The sequence below is a fragment of the Pinus tabuliformis genome, chromosome 2_2, assembly GCF_031772625.1.
Source record: "Pinus tabuliformis cultivar Carrire ecotype Pingquan chromosome 2_2, CPIR1, whole genome shotgun sequence".
In the NCBI taxonomy this organism is placed as follows: domain Eukaryota; kingdom Viridiplantae; phylum Streptophyta; class Pinopsida; order Pinales; family Pinaceae; genus Pinus; species Pinus tabuliformis.
Window position 1 is genome coordinate 681,134,038 of NC_142300.1, and position 20,894 is coordinate 681,154,931.

The 20,894-nt window shown below is 32.4% G+C and overlaps 1 protein-coding gene across 1 annotated transcript; it reads right to left on the reverse strand.

Annotated features, from left to right (window-relative positions):
* Positions 1–17,089: 17,089 nt before the first annotated feature.
* On the reverse strand, positions 17,090–20,662 carry LOC149194496 (uncharacterized). Its single transcript, XM_089407645.1, has 2 exons — positions 19,285–20,662; positions 17,090–17,706 (listed from the first exon to the last, which is right to left on the reverse strand). Exons 1-2 carry the CDS (start codon positions 19,565–19,567, stop codon positions 17,162–17,164), a joined length of 828 nt encoding a protein of 275 aa, XP_089263771.1. The 5' UTR covers positions 19,568–20,662; the 3' UTR covers positions 17,090–17,161.
* Positions 20,663–20,894: the final 232 nt, after the last annotated feature.

A 20,894-nucleotide genomic window follows, 5' to 3' on the forward strand; every position in this document is an offset into this window, starting at 1 on the left:
TCATCATTAATGGAATCTACGCAACATTTCACAAGAAAGGCTTTTCAATTGAAAAAAATTTGGGCCCTCTTCGAGTCGATGTGTGGAATGCTTCTTGATGGAAGAAATTTGTGGAATATTTCACAGTAAATGCTTTTACATGGAAGAAATTTTAGGCTCTCTATGCCACTTCAAGTCAAGTCAATCTGTTAATGTGTGTAGTTTCTTCGCTCTATATGTTTTTCTTTTCAACTCAAATACTTACATCCTATGTAAATCTATGACACCCATTTCCTCTCTCCAACTCAGTTTCACAGACGATTGTAGTTTGGCATCACTTCTCTCTAACTCTGTTTGACCGATCTCCAACTAAGTTTTCCAGATTTCAACTTGGGTTTCTTTTATTTTCAATAATTCCATATTTCTCCCATTAACTAATTAAGCTGCTCCAAGATATGTAATAATTATGGCTATATATGGTTGTTTGATGATATTTGTTTCACGATGCATATACAATTTTCTTGGAGGCACAAAGATATGTCTATTTATGCATGTTCGATGGAAACATTAGTTTATATATATATATATATATATATATATATATATATATATATATATATATATATAGATATATAGATATAGCACATGTGATTTCTCCAATAAATGTATTGTTGTGTTTGAATTTCATATTCAATGACTTATTTTTATTAAACAAGGAGGATCTCACTTACTAGGAAACTTAAATATAATAATAATGAAACTTAAACATAATAATTTAGAAATTTAATTCTATTTAATTTTCTCTTTATAACCTTCACTCTTTAAATCTAAACAAAACTTAATTAGAAAATATATTATAATTAATTACCCAAATAGTTCAATTGCCTAACCATTTTATGGAGGCATAAAAAGGGAGGGGGCTATGAAGGAGGAGACAAAATATTGCAATGAGAGGTATGCACTAGGTTTAGTTTGTCATTCATTCTTTCTAATTTCAGTATTCTTTGAGTTATAAGAAGCAAAACCAACAGGTGGCAGTGGATCATTTTCAAAGGGAAGATATTGTATAATGAGTAACTCCACTTATCCTTTGGACACATTATTTTAAGTAACTTGATTTTCTATCATTTTACTTGTTGTTTGAAGGTATAGTTTTTATTTATCTAGTGCTAATAACCATTAATTTTTCAGAAAAATAGGTTGTCTACACATATATTAAAGCATCTGAAGGTGTTTTAAAGGTTGTCACATCCAATTTATTTTTCTTTCCTAGACTTCTGCATATGATTTTTTACGTTGCAATTGTTTAGAATATGATTTGGTCAATGGTTCTTCACAAGAATATATATATATATATATATATATATATATATATATATATATATATATATATATATATATATATATATATATATATATATATATATATATATATATATATATATATATATATATATATATATATATATATATATATATATATATATATATATATATATATTGTACTCACACAAATTTTATTAATAAAAATCATCCTCTTTTCTCTATACTTTCTGTGTATACTTCTCGCAAAATTTCATATTTTTTATTGGTAGTTTATTTTCTTTAATCTACAAATTAATGCAATTGAGGCTCTACAACTTTTTGAGGCAAAAAAGGTCATAAAACTCCGATAAGTTTGCTACTTCCCATGTTTTATTTTTTTTTATTTATGTTCATAGAGCTTTAATTTTCTTATTTATATTCCCAAACTTTTTATAAAATTTCAAGCATTGTTCTCTAAATGTGTCTCTTAATTTCTTTTTTCTGCTTAGCTTTCTCATAAATAATCTGAATCTCCCAAAATCATAGAAAAATTGTAAACTCTCACTTAGTCAGTGACAATAAAGAGCATAAAATATTGGGTAGACTTGACCCGTTATTTGACTCACCCTAGTGATATTTGAGGGGTTGGTTAAGAGAAGCATAAAACTTCACTTTGATCAACACCTACCTTCCTCTCTTCCTCCTTGTGTTGTCATGTTTGGTGGATACTCGCAGGATGACATACACATTGTTAGGAAAGAATGGAACATATTCTTCGAAAATAGGCTTCCTTTCTTATGGTGACTCAAATGCAGTATAGTGGAATCTCAAAAGGCCAACTTATCAAATACCTCATAAGAGGCTTATGACAATCGATATACAAGGCTTGATCAAGACGATAGGGAGAGAGAACAATATAGGAATATGAATGGGAATTGGATGTGCATACATTCATGACACTATCTATTTCTCTTTATCTATCACTCTTATATCTATCATTTTCTCTCCCCTCATGTCCCACCTCTCTTTCTACCTCCCAATATACCTCTCTATCCCTCATTCCTCTCTTCCTCTATCCCCCCTCCATCTCTATATCTATCTCCCTATTTATCTCCCCCTCTCTCTCTATCCCTTACTCCCTCTTTGTCTCTCATTTCCTCACCCCTCTCTCTCTTGCCGACAACTCTGTCTCTATCTCCATCAATTTATCTTTCTCTCTCTCTTCCTCACTCCCTCTCTCCTCTCTCTCCACCTCACTCGCTCGCTTTCTCATTCTATCTACCCCCTCTCCATCTCCTTATCCCTCCCTTATCACTCTCTATGTCTCTCCACCTTTCTCTCTTTATCTTTCTCTTCTTCCCCGTCTCTCTCCTTTTCTCCCCCACTATGTTACTCTTCCAACTACATATCTATGTCCCTTCATATATCTCTCTATGTTTCCCCCCACTCTCTCTCTCTCTCCCTCACACACACACACACACACACCATCTCTCTTCCTTACACCTCGATCACCCTCTCTGAATATTTCTCTCTGCTCTCTCTCTCTCTCTCTCTCTCTCTCTCTCTCTCTCTCTCTCTTATTTCCCTTTCCTCCTCCCTCTAGATCTAGCTCTATTTCCCTCCCTCTCTCCTTTGTCTCTCTATCTCACCCCCCACTTTATATATCTATCTCTCTCCCCCCTGCTCCCCCTCTCACTCTATCTATCTCTCTCTTATCACTCTCTCTATCTCTCCATCTATTTCTTCTTCCCTCTTTCTTCCCCCTCTCCCTTCCCCATATAGATTTCTCTATTTCCCTCCCTCTCTCCATATCTTTCTCTCTCCACATCTATATTTTTCTATGTGTCTCTTTCTCTTCCCTCCCCTTTCTCTCCCCTCCATCTCTATCTCTATCTGCCTCCTCTCCCATTCTCTATCTCTTTATCTCAACCCCTCTTTCTCTCTTAATATATATATATATATATATATATCCCCTCTCTCCCCATGACCCCGCTTCTCTCCATCTATCCTTCATTCCTTCTCTATATCCTCCCTCCCTCTCTCCCTTTCTCTTTTCTCCCTCATTCTCTCCCTCTCTCTCTCTCCACCCCTCTCTTTCTCTTCACTCTATATATATCGCTTCTTCCATCCCTCTCTCCTTATCTATCAACCCCCATCTCTCTCTCTCTCTCTCAATCTCCCTCTCTCGTAGGATCTCTCTTCCTCCCTCTCTCTCCACACTTCAACTCTATCCCTATCTCCCTCACTTGTCCTTATATATTTATCTATTTAACCACCACCTTTGCCCCTCGACTATCCATCCCCATATATATATATATATATATATATATATATATATATATATATATATATATATATATATATATATATATATATATATATATATATATATATATATATATATCTATATCTCCTATCTCTATTCCTCTTCCTCTCACTCTCCCTCTCTCTCTTTCTCTCTATCTCCATCGTCATCCCTCTCTCCTTATATCGCTCCCTCCCTAACTACCAAATCCCTCTCTCCCCCTTCCTCTCTTTCTTTATCCCTCCCTCTCTTCACAATACACCCACACCCCGATATATATATATATATATATATATATATATATATATATATATATATATATATATATAATAATCTTCAGTGATAGTGTTATATGATTAATTGTAAGAAACCTCGTTTTTAATTCACTATAATTCATTACATTTTGAGTGAGTACATGATATTGAGTGATTATATGATTAATTGCCAGAAACATGATTATATGATTAATTGAGTAATTCAATATATATTACATTTACATTTTGTAAAAGATATATTTTATTTGGAATAAAAAATATAATAATTTTAAATAATAATATATTTGTTTAAAATATTAAATTAAAAAATTGTATAAAATAATATAGAAAATATCTATGTATTTTAAAGAATAATATGATAAAGAAAGAAAAAAAATGGTGCTTAATATAATATATTAAAATTTAAAATATGATTATATTTTTACGTATTTATTTCATTTTAGTTCCGGAAATGGAAAAGTTTTACTACGGGGAATGGAAAAGGTTGCGATGTTAATAATGCCATATTGAAAATAATAATTATATAAAAAATAAAAAATAAAATAATTTATTTAAAATAAAAAAATATAAATTAATTAAATTTAAATTAAGTTAAAATAGATTTTTATATTTTTAGGTCATTTAAAAGACAAATTACATAAAGGTTAAGATTAAGTTGCAACAACAGAATATAGATAAAAAAAGAAAGCACAAAACCTACCAAACCCGGAGATCTTTTACTTTGAAATATTAGCAATCAATGAAACAAGAGAATAGTTAGTCAAATTATAATTTGAGCCGGGATTATGCTCATTGACAGTTCTCCATGATGGATCTTACTTTCTTATTCATGATTTCAGTATCAAGGGAATGTGACTCCTTTCTATTGCTTAGAAAGCCAGCTCATTGATCTTCAGCACCATGGGAATGTGACTTATTGTGACTTTTTGTGTTTTAATTCCTGTTTCAGAATGTGTAGTCACTAAACTGTTTGAAGACATGGATAGCTTTTTTGTCTCTGTTTTCCCTGAAACGGTCAAATATGTTCCATTTGTTGTGTTGGCTATGGCCAGTTCTCACTGTCCCCAAACAATGTAATGCAGTGCAGATCTTTATATTATCTTAATATAAATCTATGATGATTCTTTTCTGTCTTAAAAAAAAAAAAGTTATTATAATTTTATAATTAGTATTATTTTTTATCAATTTCACAATTAGATATATATATATATTATATATATATATATATATATATATATATATATATATATATATATATATATATATATATATAAATAAATTATTATACATCTTCGTTCATGGAATCTATGTAATCGAGTCAATGCGTGCAATATTTCACGGGGAATGCTTTTTGATCGAAGAAATTTTAGGCCCTCTGCGCCACTCAATTCAAGTCAATGTGTGCACTTTCTTCGCCCTAAAGATTTTTGCTCAACTCAAATATAAAGAGTTACATTTAAATATCTTAATTATCTTATATTTATAATTTTAATTTTATCTTATTAAATTGGGTATTATTTTATTTATTTATTTATTTATGGATTAAATAAATTGAATTAAATAAAAATATTAAATTATATATATGTGTGAGATATTCTCTTATTAATAGCCAAATATATTTATATTCATATCTAGTTTTTTATCATTACAAGTTGTCATGATATATATAATATTCATTGTATATTATGAATAATACAAACAATCGCATACATCATACTTCCTACTACATAAACATACTATAAAAGAGAAATATACTCCATTTTTTCTTCATTTCTAGGACATAATCTGAAAGAAAGCTTAAAATAAGAAGACAAAGGGATATTAACTAGTTTCACATTCCTCATCCTGGGGTTCTCATGCATTTTCTCTACATATTACAACTATGAAACTTGAGCTTACCATTTTTCTTATCTTTGTGTATTTCAATGCCGAATATTTTCTTTACATCTCCTAGATCCTTCATATGAAATACCCTATCCATATAAGCCTTTAACCTATTAATCTATTCCATGTTTTTACTTGCAATAAGCATATCATCAACGTAAAACATTAAGATAATGAATTATTCCATTCAAACATTTAAAGTACACACAATGATCATACTCACTTTAGTATAATTTTGGATTTCATGAAGGTATCAAACGTCTTGTACCATGGGTGACCACTTTAGGCCATGGAATGATTTATTGAGCTTAAAAACTAGTCTTCCATTGTGATGTGCACAAAACCTTCTGGATATTCCATATAAATCTCCTCATTCAAATCTCCATGAAAGAATTTGGTTTTAGCCTCTAATTTCTCTAAATCTAAATCAAGCAAAGCAACTAGTGCCAATACAATATGAATAGAAATAAGTTTAATAACTAGAAAAAGACTTCATGGGAATCTATATCTTCCATATGAGAGTAACTTTTTGCAACTAATCTAGACATATGCCTTTCAATATTATTATCAATGTCTCTTTTCAATTTGAAGACTCATTTGAATCCAAAAACCTTCTTATCTTTTGGAAGTTCTACTAGGTCCCTTGTATTATATTTTCTCCAAGGAAACCATTTCCTCTTTCATTGTTGTTTTTCATTTGTCATTATTGATATCATTTATTGATTCTTGATAACAAGAATATTTTATAACATCAGTAACCAAAGTAGTAGATGAAACAAATTTTATATACCCTTTTGAAGATTTTTTATCCCATGTAGATCTTCTTTGTGTAGATTTTGGAACTTCAACATTTTCCTGAGTATCCTCATCATCTACAACTTCTTTATCTTCAGAAGCTTCTTCTTGATTCTATGTGTTTATAGATGGTTTAGTATCAAGATGAATTTATTTATTTGGTGCCTATTCCCGTTTCACAACATCTTTGGCGTGATCTCGTTTAGTAAGAGAAGATTCATCAAATATCACATCTCTATTAATGACGATTTTGTGGGCAGTAGGGTCCCACTACCTATATCTATTAGAAACATCATAACAACCAAAAAAGATATATTTATTTGATTTAGGGTCTGATTTAGAACATTCTTAGGAATACAAGCATATGCATCACAATAAAAAATATTTAAATTTGAATAATAACATGGATGACCTCTCTATACCTCTTCAAAAATTTTGTAGTTTATTGCAATAGATGGTGATCCATTCACCAGATAAAAAGAAATACTAATTTCTTCTTCCCATAACTCTTGTTATAAACTATCATTGCTTAGAATACTCCTTTCTCTCTCCAAAAGAGTTTTTTTTCATGAATTTTACCGCACCATTTTTTGAGGAGTCAAGTCAAGTCAATAGAATAGAATAGTCAAAGTCAATTCAATAGAATAGTCTTTTCAAGTCAATAGCCTTTCAATTTCCCAAGTCAAGTCAGTAGAATAGTCTTTCCATTTTGCAAATCTATCTCTCCATCTTTCACTTTCTGGGCAGATTTTTGAAAAGCACCTCTCCAATTCTAGAATTTTGGTATTTCTGAGCCACTCAAGTCTCTCACATCTGGAATTTTGTTATTTAGAATCAATTTACAAGTAATCTCACCCATATATTCTATACATGTTTCTTTCCTCCACTAAAATCGATTTCTTCGTCACTCTACCCCACTCATCTCAACTCCATTTTCTAACATACACATCTTCATTCACGAAAGGCCATTTCAATTGAACAAATTTTGGGCCCCCTCAAGACAATGAGGGCAATATTTCATTGGGAATGCAATATTTCGAAGAAAGTTTAGCGCCTTGACCCACTCAACTAAAGTCTATACATGTGGTTTCTTTGCTCCACTAAAGATGATTTCTTCTCCAATTATGTTAAAAGATGCTAAAACAACTTTCCATATAGTTGATACATTAGTTTTGTATTAGTTTTGAAGTCAAACCTAGTCAATAATAGACAGAGGATAGATGTAATTCCTCACAATAATCTTCATTGAAATATTGTTTATCGTAATCAATCTCCATACCACATTTGCAACCAATGCCCTTGAGAAAATGTACAAATCCTTGATACCCCATCCACCCCATTTCTTTGGTAATGCAATATAATCCCACTAATCCATACAAAGACCCTACCTTATTTGTCCCCGCGCTATAAGTATTCACAACATTTCTTCTGAATTAAGTGTAAAATTCCTTTTGGAATCGAGGCAAGGGCCATCGAAAAGATCAGAATTGCTTCCAATATAGATTTTATCAGAACCAATATTCTTGCTCAAGATAACCATTTATGGCACCATAAGTTGATCCTTTTTTCTATCTTCATTATCATCCACATCTAGTTTGTCTTACTATAATCATTGGGTTTAAGCCTAAATCCCCAATATTTTATGCCTTCTTCTAGATCAACCAATTGTAAGGGATATATCACCCTGATGTATGATATTTCATCTCTAGAACACCCAGTAGATGTAGTAGTTGATTTATGCGGGTTTATTTAAATTACAGTTTCTTTTCTAAATAATTGGGTAATTTGATGCAGGGCAACATCATCCCTCCTGGATCCATTAAGAAATATCTGGACATCATCTACAAAAAGGAGGTGCGATAATGATATATTCCTGATGATACATGCTCATTTGAAGACCCCTCTAGAATTTTCATCCAATATTTTTCTACTGAGACCCTCCATCACAAGTAAAAACATTAATGGGGCGAGAGGGCATCCCTTTCTTAATCCTCTTTCTGCGTGAAAAAAATCAGTAGCAACTCCATTGATTAACACTGCAAAGGAATTTGATGTGATGTAAGATACAAATTAGATTATAAAATTGATATGGAATCCCAAATGTGTGAGTAACATCCTAATATAATCGAGTTGGCTTTATCATCTGCTTTACCAAAATTAATCTTGAATCATTCCCTTCAATTTCCTTGTCTTTAAGTTATGCCATGCTTCTTGTGCAACGCCTATGGCTTCATGAATCTAATGTTTATCAAAAAATGTAAACTGTTATTTTGATATATGTTTGGATAGAATCAAGTTTAGCCTATTTTCAATTATTTTTTCAATAATCTGATAAATGCAATTGCATAAAGAAATAGGATGACAATCATCATAGGACTGTGGTTTGTCTACTTTCGAGATAAGTGCAATGAATTTTGGCATTGCAAGCATCATACATTTTACCTAAAGATCTAGACTCTTCCACCACCTTCAGAATGTCATTTCCATCTAAACCATAAAATTCCAGAAAGAAGTCAACTGGTCAACCATCTGAACCTGGGCTCTTATCTTCCTTGAACCAGTAAAACATTGTCTCTAGTTCACAAGTTGTTACGAGAGCCATTAATTCGACTTTTACATCCTTGTCAACATATCGAGGAAAGAGAGAGGTAGTCTAGATAATTTTAGGAACAAATACATCTTGTTGATCCTGAAATAGGGAGCGAAAGTACCACAGCCCCATTCTTGCCACCTCACTGAAAGTATAGGCTTTCCCATTGTGAGCATATGACAATTCCCAAATCGTATTGATAACCCTTCTGCCTTTTGCATATTGTTGGAAAAAATTTGTATCGTCATGCCCTGCATGTAACCATATATCCTAACTTCTCAGTCTCCAAGTCTCTTCCCTCTCCTTAAGTAGTTTATTCTTTTTTAACTCTAGCTATACAAGTCACAATTTAGAATCATTATTGTCATAACCTACACCTCTAGGCATCTCCATTTTTCTAATTTCTTCTACAATTCTATTAAGTTATTCCTCATCACACTTTCTCTGATTCTTCAACCATTCCATTTTTTTGGTTTGATAGTCTTCAAATTTTCTTCAAAACATCTCACCACAGACCCCCATTCATGAACCTCCACATCTCTCCAGGTGTCTCTAACCATTTGTATAGTTTCCTCCTCCTTTAGCCATGATGATTTAAATTTGAACGAGGATTTTGGTTTCTGATATTTCCATACCAATTCTAAGAATAAATGGAAGTGATCACATACTCCCCCATTCCCTACCCACTTCCTGAAAAGTGGAATGATTTCCAAAAATGTATCTCTGATAAAAAAATTATCAATCCTTCTGGTTATCAACTCAAAACATGTCCTATGATTTCTCTAGGTAGGAACGATCATAGTTAATCTATTATCGACCAAATGATTGGATTTGATCAAATGGGAAAAATAATCAGACAGTTGATCTTGTTGAGCGTGTGTCCCCCAAATTTATGACAATCCTAGTGAGAAATTTAAATTCCCACCCATAACTATATTATTCAGGTGAATGAAGGATTTGTTCATCAATTTATTCTAGAACCGCACCTTCTCCATCTGTGGCCCATAAACATTTACCACTCTGATCTACGATCCAATTTCTTCTGAAAATATGTCAGCAGCTAATATGCCCTCACTTCTCCATATATTCATCACCTTCACAGTTATACAATTTATCCCTATTTCCATTGCCCCCAATCATACCCCTAAGCACATTTTCAATCTCCATACTAGAACATAATGTCTCCTTTAATAGGACCACATCAAGCATGTCCCCCAGAAACAATTGTTTCAATGTTAGCTTTTTGGGATGACTAGCCAAACCTGTACAATTCAAAGAGATAATCTTCATTTTAGGAAAAAACTTGGGGTTTATCGTGCTCTAAGGAACCCATATAAGGAAATTTTGCAATCAACAATTATATCTTGACTGGTCTAGTGAATAGATTTTGGTATGTGAGATTTTCTACCATGAGGGATATTAAGAATTTTGGAGAGAGATAGCTGACCCAGACCTCCCTTTGAACCTAGTTGGATAGTTCCCTCAAACAGATCTCTTGTTCTAGATCTCACATTATATCTAGGGATTCTAAAGGTGTCAGATGGAAAATCATCAGGTTAAGAAATGGATGTATAGGGAGCTGGACTACCTACAATGAATGGTTCAATCGGATAGTGAATAACCCCCACATGTGATTTGGATACCCTTCCTATCATAGACTCCTTATTGGAAATAGATAATTAAAAAAGAGAAGCATTGTTATTTATACCATTAATAAGGGGAGGAGAAGGAGTACCTGTCATCAGAAGAGATGACCTTGAATCACTTTCGAGTACTTGGGGAGGAGAGTCATCCTAGTTGATCGTAGATCGATTCCAACAATCCTTTCCTGTGAACTCTGTTGTGGTTGGGTCAAGTCCATTTACATTTGCCCCTCTTTCCCTTTATCCACATTATTTCCTATACTCTTCGGGACTTTCAAGGCACAAGAAGCCCCATTGCCATGATATTTTTGTACCAATGGACAGTCCTTGTAAATGTGCCCAACTTTATGACAACGATGACAGTGAAATGGTACCCCTTCATAACCCAATTTCTGATTGTGTGTGTAACCTTTATACTGCAGAATGAGGTTTTCCACTAAACCCTCCCTAGTATCCAAAAAAATGAGCACTCAAGCAAATGACATGTTACTAGCCTCTATGAATGATTAATAATAATCCAGAAACTTACCCAAATTGTCACCTATACGCTGAAAGATATCCTCAGTCCAGAGATGCATAGGGAGTTGCGGCAATTTGAGCCAAATGGGTCTAGCCCCTAATTGTTCCCTTTCCGGGTCAAAGAGAGTCATCCATCTCTTAAAATGTATGGTTGTCTGTTCAATATTCCAGTGACTAGAAATTACCGAACAAATCTGCTCCGAATTGTCAAATTTCTAGGTGAACTACCCTCACGAAAATACTTGGATCTTCAACATTGTTTTCACATCCTTACTCCAATTCTCCTAAACCCACTGTTTCAACATGTATCAAAATCTTAAATTACATTCCTTGTTTATTTCCAATATACCTTTTTTTGGCCTTAAACATTTAACAATTTTATTTATTTATTTTATTTTATTTTATTTTACTTTTTTTTTTTTTATTTTTTTTTTTTTTTATTGTTTTTATTTTTTTATGGTGCACTAGAGGACATTGATAGTTACAATTCTAGATGAAAAAAATAAAATGAAGATTATTTGATAATGTTAGACCCTTTTATGTTGCACTAAAGGAATTCCTTATAATTTCATGGAGATATATATATATATATATATATATATATATATATATATATATATATATATATATATATATATATATATATATATATATATATATATATATTTGTGCATAAGAACATTATTTTCTCTACAACTCTACAAATTTTCGTAGCAAGATTCCATCATTTAAGTAGTCATAGGTTGCCCTAATAGAAACATGTACATTATATTTTGCATGAAAAATAACATACCAATATTAGAAAAACTCAAATTTCATATGAATGAGCACAATCTCTATAAATAAAAAAATACATATTTGGAAAATTAGTTCATTTTCCTACATTTCTGCTTTTTACACCATCTTTAAATTCATTGCACAAATACCCTAATCATTATTTCAAATTAATATATTATTTATTTCCCTAATTTTCATTCCCACTAAATCATCAGAGTAAACCATTATTAATTTTTACCCACTCTCCATCTTTTTTTCATTTCTTTTATTTATTTATTTTTTAACACATATATATAAATTTAATATGATAAATAAACCAATAAAGTGTGGGCAGTAAACCTAAGTGATATATATATATATATATATATATATATATATATATTTATATATATATATATATATCACTTAGGTTTACTGCCCACACTTTATTGGTTTATTTATCGTATTAAATTCCTTTTGATAGATAAAATTAACATGTTTGATTTCTTAACAAAAACTCCTCATTCCTCGTACATAAAATCACCACTTCGTTAGATTGTGAATAGGATTTCATTTACTTAACGAAATATGTTTTATAAAATGAATTTACTTTGCAATATAGTATTTTTTAGTATCCTATAGTTATAGTAGTCAGAAAACAAGTTTTTCCTTTCAAATTATGATAAATGTATTAAGGTTTAGCTATGATCTTGTAGAAGATCAAGCTATGGGTCTTAGTTTAGAATAATTTTTTCATTATTCAATGTAATTATGCCACTGTGTGTGAAAGGTCATGAAAATGGTCATTTATATTCTAAGAGGTTGAGTTAAGTGAGTCTAGGGTTATGAGCCATTCAATTCATGAGTGGGGATATGATGGTGTAGGGATTGCATCATTCAGAAGAGCTAGTGACATCTTGCCAAGCATTTTTGTGATCAAATCATGCCTATACTATGACATCAACCTCCAATACAACAGTCTGAAAGGTTCACTGCACAAAGTCTGCAGGGGGTGTTGTGCTTTTACCAAGGCATCAAATTTTGATGAGGAAATAGGGTTTTTTGAAATTTTTTCCATGTAGGTTTTTTTTTTTTTAAATATTGGGATCAACTCTACATCATTTTTCTTAGTCATAAGATTAGTGTTTGGTCAATTCATGAAGATAAAGATGTGTTGCACAACTGTGTTGCAGTTCTACTACAAGAAGAAGGTTTGGGGTTTGAAGGTTTGTGTTCAGCCTATAAGTTTTCTCATGGTTTTGAAACGTTGTATGGACCATTCCATGCCATCCTAGTACCCCCAGCATGTCAGATGATGACTAAAGATAGTATAAGCTTGGAGCACTACGCTTTCACATGGTCACTGTATTTTCACTATATCTCTTAAATCCTGTACCTATTTTCCATGAAATGTTTACAATATATGCATGGGGGTGAGATGAATAAAATCACTTAGTTTCAGGTCAAAATGCCTAATGGTTTTCGAGAAATGAGCCACCGTTATGTACAACCATTTTTGGATTTTATCGAGATCCGTGAGTTAGATTTTTCTCAAAATTTGTGTGGGGGAGGGATATAGTGATATTAAATTTCTACCAAAAAATCATCTCAATCCGGATTAGCATTTAGGATATATTCAAAAAATTCAGTCGTTGTGCTTTTGGACAGTCAACTATTTGACCATCAGATTCAACTCCAAAGCTTCCAAAACCAATTTTGAAGATGCTAAAAAGTGGCCATTAGTTTCCAAATTTAGGGGATAAGGTTCATCAACCTCTAACTACTCAAAACACTTGGCAACCTCTTCCAAATCGAATACTCCAGCTCTTAGTTATTCCAAACTTCATTGTAACCAATTCATTTAGGTTCATTTTCATGATTTTATTTCCAACAACTAATCTCTGTATTTAGAAATTCCAAATCCACTAATTTGGATTTAATATTATCATTAAAAATATATAAGGCATATGCAGATGAATGTACAGGGAGGTGGTTTGGGCAAGTGTGAGAAGACTTATTTTTGGCGCATATTGTAATTATTTTATGAGTTTTAATGAACTTGGTGGATCAAAAGTACTTGGTTAAATCTCTTCAGAGATTCATGTGATTCAGCTCTCTTATGTGTATGTTTCCTATTCTGTGTGTATCATATTTCTTCCTATGATGTTTAAAATAAAAACTTGTTTCAAAATTCATCTAATTAATGGTGATCTCTTGTAGTCATTTAGACATCCCATATGTTTTTCTTATTGTAATCATTTTAAGATTCATTCATTGTTTGACGCCTTGAGATGTTTATCTACTTTATTTATTTTTCTCACATTTGCAACTATTAATTGGCATAAGGAAGTGTTTCTATCTTTCCTCTAAACAAATTTTCCCGATTCACCAAGCATCCACCACGTCATTGATTTTAGCTTTTACTAACTTCATGTCCAATGGGTTTTTCTCTGCATTGCCACCACACTTATAAACTCTGCTATTTTCCAAAGATATAGCCATTGTTCTTTAGTAAAACTGGTATTTAGTGATTGAGTAGAAAGAGAGAACCCTCTCTGAAGCTGGATGGGCTATATTCCATCTTCCAATCAGTTTGTGGTTACCTTTGATTTTCTCTCTTTGGCCTAGAGAAATTACGGAGTGCTAACAGTATTAAAACCTATATAGTATTAACAAACATACATATTTAACAATTTATCTGTTTACTTTTCATTTAATCAAAATTCCTTTTGATAAATAAAATCAACATTTTTTATTTCTTAACTAAAACACCCCATTCCTCTCACTCATGATAGATAAAATTACCACTTATTTAGAATGTAAATAGGAATTTATTGACAAAAATAAGTTTTATAAAAAAAATTACTTTACAATATATTTTTAAAACATGTATAGATCTATTTTAACCATGGACCTAGTAAGTATCTTGAGGGATCAAATGTTTTGAGGTACAAACCTCTTTTAGAATGAAAAACTTGAGAAAATATTTGCATCTTGAGAGATGATCCTTCTCAGGGCTTGATAGATATGTGGTTAAAGTGAATCTATATTACTTCTCTCTCTCTCTACTTATGCATGTATACAGAGAGAGAACCATTAGATGCCCCATGTGCAATTTTCCATTGTTTAAATTTAAATTTTGAAATCATAAAGGGATTTAATGCTTTGAAAATTCTCACTTATTGTGTAGACTGCACAACTTGAATTTGTAATTCCAATAGAACTTTGTTAAATTTTAGACAAAATTGAATCCCTGAACAAAATGTAGAACAATCAAAGTTTTAATTTAATTATCAATAATTATTAAGTGGAGGGTAGGGATTTAATCTCTATAGAATATTCTAAAATATTTTTAGTGTACATAATTTCCGAAATAGTTATGCATTTTTTCCCTTCTAATTAAATTCATTAATTAAAAAAATCTGATATTAAAAACAATGTCATATGAAATGAATTATAGATATTTGGGCATGCGCTATTGATAAGCTATGATATTACAGCAAATCCTATTTACATATTAAAAATATCCATGATAAACTAAGTGCTAATATCCATAGTTAAGAATCTTGTTACATGTTTTAAAAATATGTATATAAGTTTAACTTATTTATTATTTGTTTTTATCAATAATAATAATAATTTTAAATGTTATAGTTTAGTTAACTCTTATGGTTTTTTTTTAGTTTTAGCAACTTGAGAAATATGATATAGTAATTGGTTCCATGCCTATTACCACTATAGGTCAATCTTAAGCACATATCTAACATGCTCCTAGAGAGATCAAACCTATTCAAAATAAAAATAAAAATTGCATCTTTATATATATATATATATATATATATATATATATATATATATATATATATATATATATCTTCTTTTTTTTTTCATTTTCTAAATTGTATTTTCAAATGCAATATAGAGTACATAATTTAAATTTGCAAGTTCAAAAATTTTGTGTTGGATTTTAGGGAAAATTGAATATATATATGTATGGGAAAAAAGGTAAAATACTAATATGATTTTGAATGTTTTATCCATAAAAACTTATTTTTTGCAATTGATTTATATATATATACACAAATTTTTAAAGCAATATATAGTATATATAAATTTGTTATTAAAATATTTTGCATAACATGCTCATTGAGACATTTTATCTATGGACTAGATTTTCCACATTAAAATAGTTTTTTTGTTATATATATATATAGATTTCCAGTTTATTTAAATTATCTGTTGAAATATTTTTGAAAAATATAAGGTTTAAATATCTTACACGCCCATGTTTTTTACTTGTAATTACTTTATCTCTTTTTAAAGTTGATACAAAATTATATTATGGCATGTGGACATCCAAATATTTTATTTAGGACTAAGAGTGCGTGAAATATTTTTACCACATGATTGGACATAGTAGGGCTGAGATTATTGATGTTTTATAATGCTTTTACTTAAAATTGACTAAACATGCATATTCATTGCTTTTCTATTTAGATAATATGTTGTTTATTTTAAGAGGAATATGTGTCAACTCCTCATTGAACATAGACAAAATCACACGTCACCTTCATATTGGGCCCTTCTTGGCATAGTGAATTGATGTCTATTGCCTGTCATTTAATTTATATAGTTGTACTATTATATACATAATTGACATTGAAATATTTTAATTAACATGAGTATTGCAATATTTTATTTATAAACCACATCATATACATTATATTTTTTTGTTTTTCAATATATCTTAAATATATATCAATATTACTTCATCCTCCACTTTAAAAAAATTATAAAGTTCATATTAGAATAAATTAGTTAACATAGAGGTTCATGTTAACTAGGTTGTATAATGCTCTTGTCGACTCAAATGATAATATTGTATTAATGCATACCATTAACTAAAAGAAAACAAGTAACTACACTGATCATTTTAACAATGAAAAAATAGCAAATGGAGAGTTATGCTACATTTATGTTGATATAAAATATTCTATGTATTGCACTATAGATTTTAAACCATGATATATATATTTATATATAATGAACTTCAATATATACTTTATTTTCTTGTACAATAAAGTGAAATCTTTGGGCTAGTAAGCCCATTCTAAGTAGGGAATCGATATACCCCAAAAAAGGGGCGTGGTATGTTTGGGGACATAACCCAATGATTAGCTCTTTTACATAACACAAAGATACTAACCACTCCCCCAAATCCAATCCCCATTCCTATAACCAATGCTATCAATGATATATTTTCATTGAGTTGACTTAGCCATCCCACTGTTACATTACTATTGTTAATAGCATTCTCACCCTTTCTTTCTTGTCTTTCATCTTCATTACATGAATCTAAAGGACAACCCCATAAGCACATATTATTTTGAAAGGAAGTTACATTGAAAGTAGAAAATTGTGTCCCTGTTGGGATTTTCCCACAAAGCTTGTTTGAAGAAACATCTAGAACAGCCAACTCATGTAACTCAGAGAGATCTTGAGGGATTGGTCCACCCAAATTATTATGTGCCAAATCCAATTGCTCCAAAGTAGATATTTGACTAAGAGTTGCAGGTATTTTCCCTTCCAAATGATTCCAAGATAAATTCAACAACCGCAAGTGGTTCATACTACCAATGCTTGCAGGGATTTCTCCTGTAAGATTATTACAAGACAAATCAAATATAGTATTTGTAGGCAAGAGATATGACAACTCATACTCAAACCCTTTCATATCAATTTCTATTTCTTCATATGAATCATCCTCAATTGACACATTTGCAAATTTGGAGAGTCTCTCAAGATGAACTGGTATGCTTCCATTGAATCTGTTGTTGGACAAATCCAACACATGCAATTTGGTGAGATTTGTGATGTGTTGAGGAATACAACCATGCAGATTATTATAACCAAGGCTTAAAACTTTCAAGTCATGAAAAGATGTCAAGTACAGAGGGAGTTCCCCTGTCAATCCATTTCTCCTTAAATCTAGCTGTTGAAGATGGGTACAATTGGCCAAAGATGTGGGAAGTACCCCAAATAAGTTGTTAGAATGAGCAGAGAAGACTTGCATATTAGTGCAATTCCCAAAGCCATTAGGAATTGACCCCTTCAAGTTGTTTTCTGATAGATCTAATACTGCAAGTGAATTCAAATCATTAATACTATTTGGAATACTCCCCAAAAAGCTGTTGTTATATAAATAAAGGTACATGAGAGCCTTTAAGTGACCTATGGTATATGGGATGAACCCATTTAACTTGTTTGAATACAATCCTAAGTATTGTAATGAATGAAGCTTTCCTATGGCTCTCGGAATTGTCCCTATAAGATTATTGTTTGAAAGATCAAGCTCTTCAAGGTTCCTTAAATTGGTAATAGCTTCAGGGATGCTACCAGTGAGCTTGTTTTTAGAAAGATATAGGGTGGTCAATTGAGTCAATTTGGCAAGGGATATGGGAATGGTACCACTCAGCTTATTTTCAGAAAGATCTAGGTCGGTCAATTGAGTCAAATTGCCAAGGGCTATAGGGATGCTACCAGTGAGCTTGTTTTCAGAAAGATCTAGGTTGATCAATTGAGTCAAATTGCCAAGGGCTACAGGGATGCTACCAGTGAGCTTGTTTCCAGAAAGGTCTAGGGAGGTCAAGTGAGTCAAATTGCCAAGGGCTACAGGGATGCTACCAGTGAGGTTGTTTTCAGAAAGGTCTAGGGAGGTCAAGTGAGTCAAATTGCCAAGGGCTACAGGGATGCTACCAGTGAGATTGTTTCCAGAAAGATCTAGAGAGGTCAATTGAGTCAAATTGGAAATGGCTACAAATATATTATTAGTGAGCATGTTTGAGGAAAGGTCTAAGTAAGTCAACGTGGTCAACTTGGCAATGGTTCTAAATATGTCATCACTAAGACCATTTCCAGAAAGGTCTAAGTAAGTCAATGTGGTCAAATTGGCAACGACTTTAAGTATGTTGATAGAAAGGTTATTTCCATAAAAATATGAAAGAGCTAAATTGGTCAACTTAGGTAAACTGGAAATAACTCTAAGTACTTTAGGGAAACTATTATCATATATGTATAGCTCACTCAAGGATGTCAAATTAACAATGGCTTCAGGTATGTTGAAGTTTCCAGAAAGAAAAAGACTTTGGAGGGGAAGAGAGAATATCTCACAAGGAATAGAACCCAGCATATTATCACGGGATATGGATAGGTGAGTAAGTTGTGTCAAGTTACCCAACTCTCGTGGTATCCTTCCAGAGAAATCATTGTGGTCAAGAGCAAGGGACTGTAGATTCTGCAGCTGGCCCAATTCCGCTGGAATAGAACTGGAGAGCATATTTTCACTTAGGTCAAGTGTTCGCAACGCTTTAAGCTGGCCCAATTCCGCTGGAATAGAACTGGAGAGCATATTTTCACTCAGGTCAAGTGTTCTCAACGCTTTAAGCAGGCCCAACTGTGCTGGAATAGGACCCGAGAGCCAATTTTTGCTCAGATTAAGTGTTCGCAACACTTTCATCTCGCCAAAGTTGGGTGGAATTCTTCCTGCAAAAGAATTAGCAAAAACATTCAAAAAGTGCAACAATGAAAGGTTCGCAAAAACATTCAAAGAGTGCAGCAATGAAAGGTTGCCAATGGACCGAGAAAGAGTACCTTCCAAATCTTTTCAACCAACTCTATACCCACTACTCTTTTGGTATGAGGTATGCAGCTGATACCATACCATGAGGAGCATATGGTCTCCGAGTTCTCCGCCGTCCAGTTGAAGAGGATGCCATACGGATCTGCTGTTATGGACTTTTTGAATGACAAAAGCGCATCCAGGTCCTTTTTACCGTGGGTGTCCATTGATGACGCTACCAATTCACCTTCCTCCACCATGCGTTCAGGAAGCGAAGTAAAGCCATGTGATCCCTCATGATGATGATGAGTATGGGAATACAGATAGGGATGATGATCTTGGCGATGATGAGAATGGGAATACGTTGCTGCAGGCCCAGAGGCAACCATGCACAGAAGTAATAATAATACCACAGGAACATCCATTTTCACCTCTCCCACTGCAAAATCCTTCAATGCCCGGGAGTTGTGTGCTGTTGGCTATGTACAACGGCCCATATATAAAGAACTCTTGTGTGGAATTCGAGGACATTAAATCAACTTTATTCAAACCTTATGTTTCCACAAAATTCCAACATCTTCAGCCCCATTTAGTCCAGTCAATAAGGATAAGGATGGCGTTAGAGTCCGTGAATACTGAGATTTTATTTTTATAAAAGAAATTGAAATTTCTCTGCCATTCCTTTCGCTCCTCTGTCCCACGAAAGTTGATTTCTTGGCCCTTTGCGCAAACTCCCCCTTTCTTCGCTCCAGTAAAGTCAAAACAATATGGACAGCACAGGCTTGGGAGGACCTTAAACTCTCTGAACAGCTCAGGCTTGGGAGGATTTTCTGAACATGAAGAAACTTCCGCCTGGGTTCCTCATCCCTCTGCCCCATTCACGTCAATTTTTGGGCCCCTGTGCCTCACTCAAGTCAAGTCAAGTCAATTGAATACACCCAGAGCTCTGTAATTGCCTTCCACTTTCCCAAATCGATTTCTCCATCTTTAGTTTTACCCGTTTTGTGTCTACAACTCAACGTTTGACGGACGATGGAGTTTGACAAAACTGCAATGCTGCATCAACATCTCTGGTTATCACAATCACTTGAAATACGCATCAACGCTCGCTGCTGTTCACAATTATAAAATTTATTTATTTAATTCGCAGGAAAGAGAGTTTATAAAATAATTAAAATAGATGATCATATGTCTTTATTAAAATAGATCATCATAGCTAAAATAA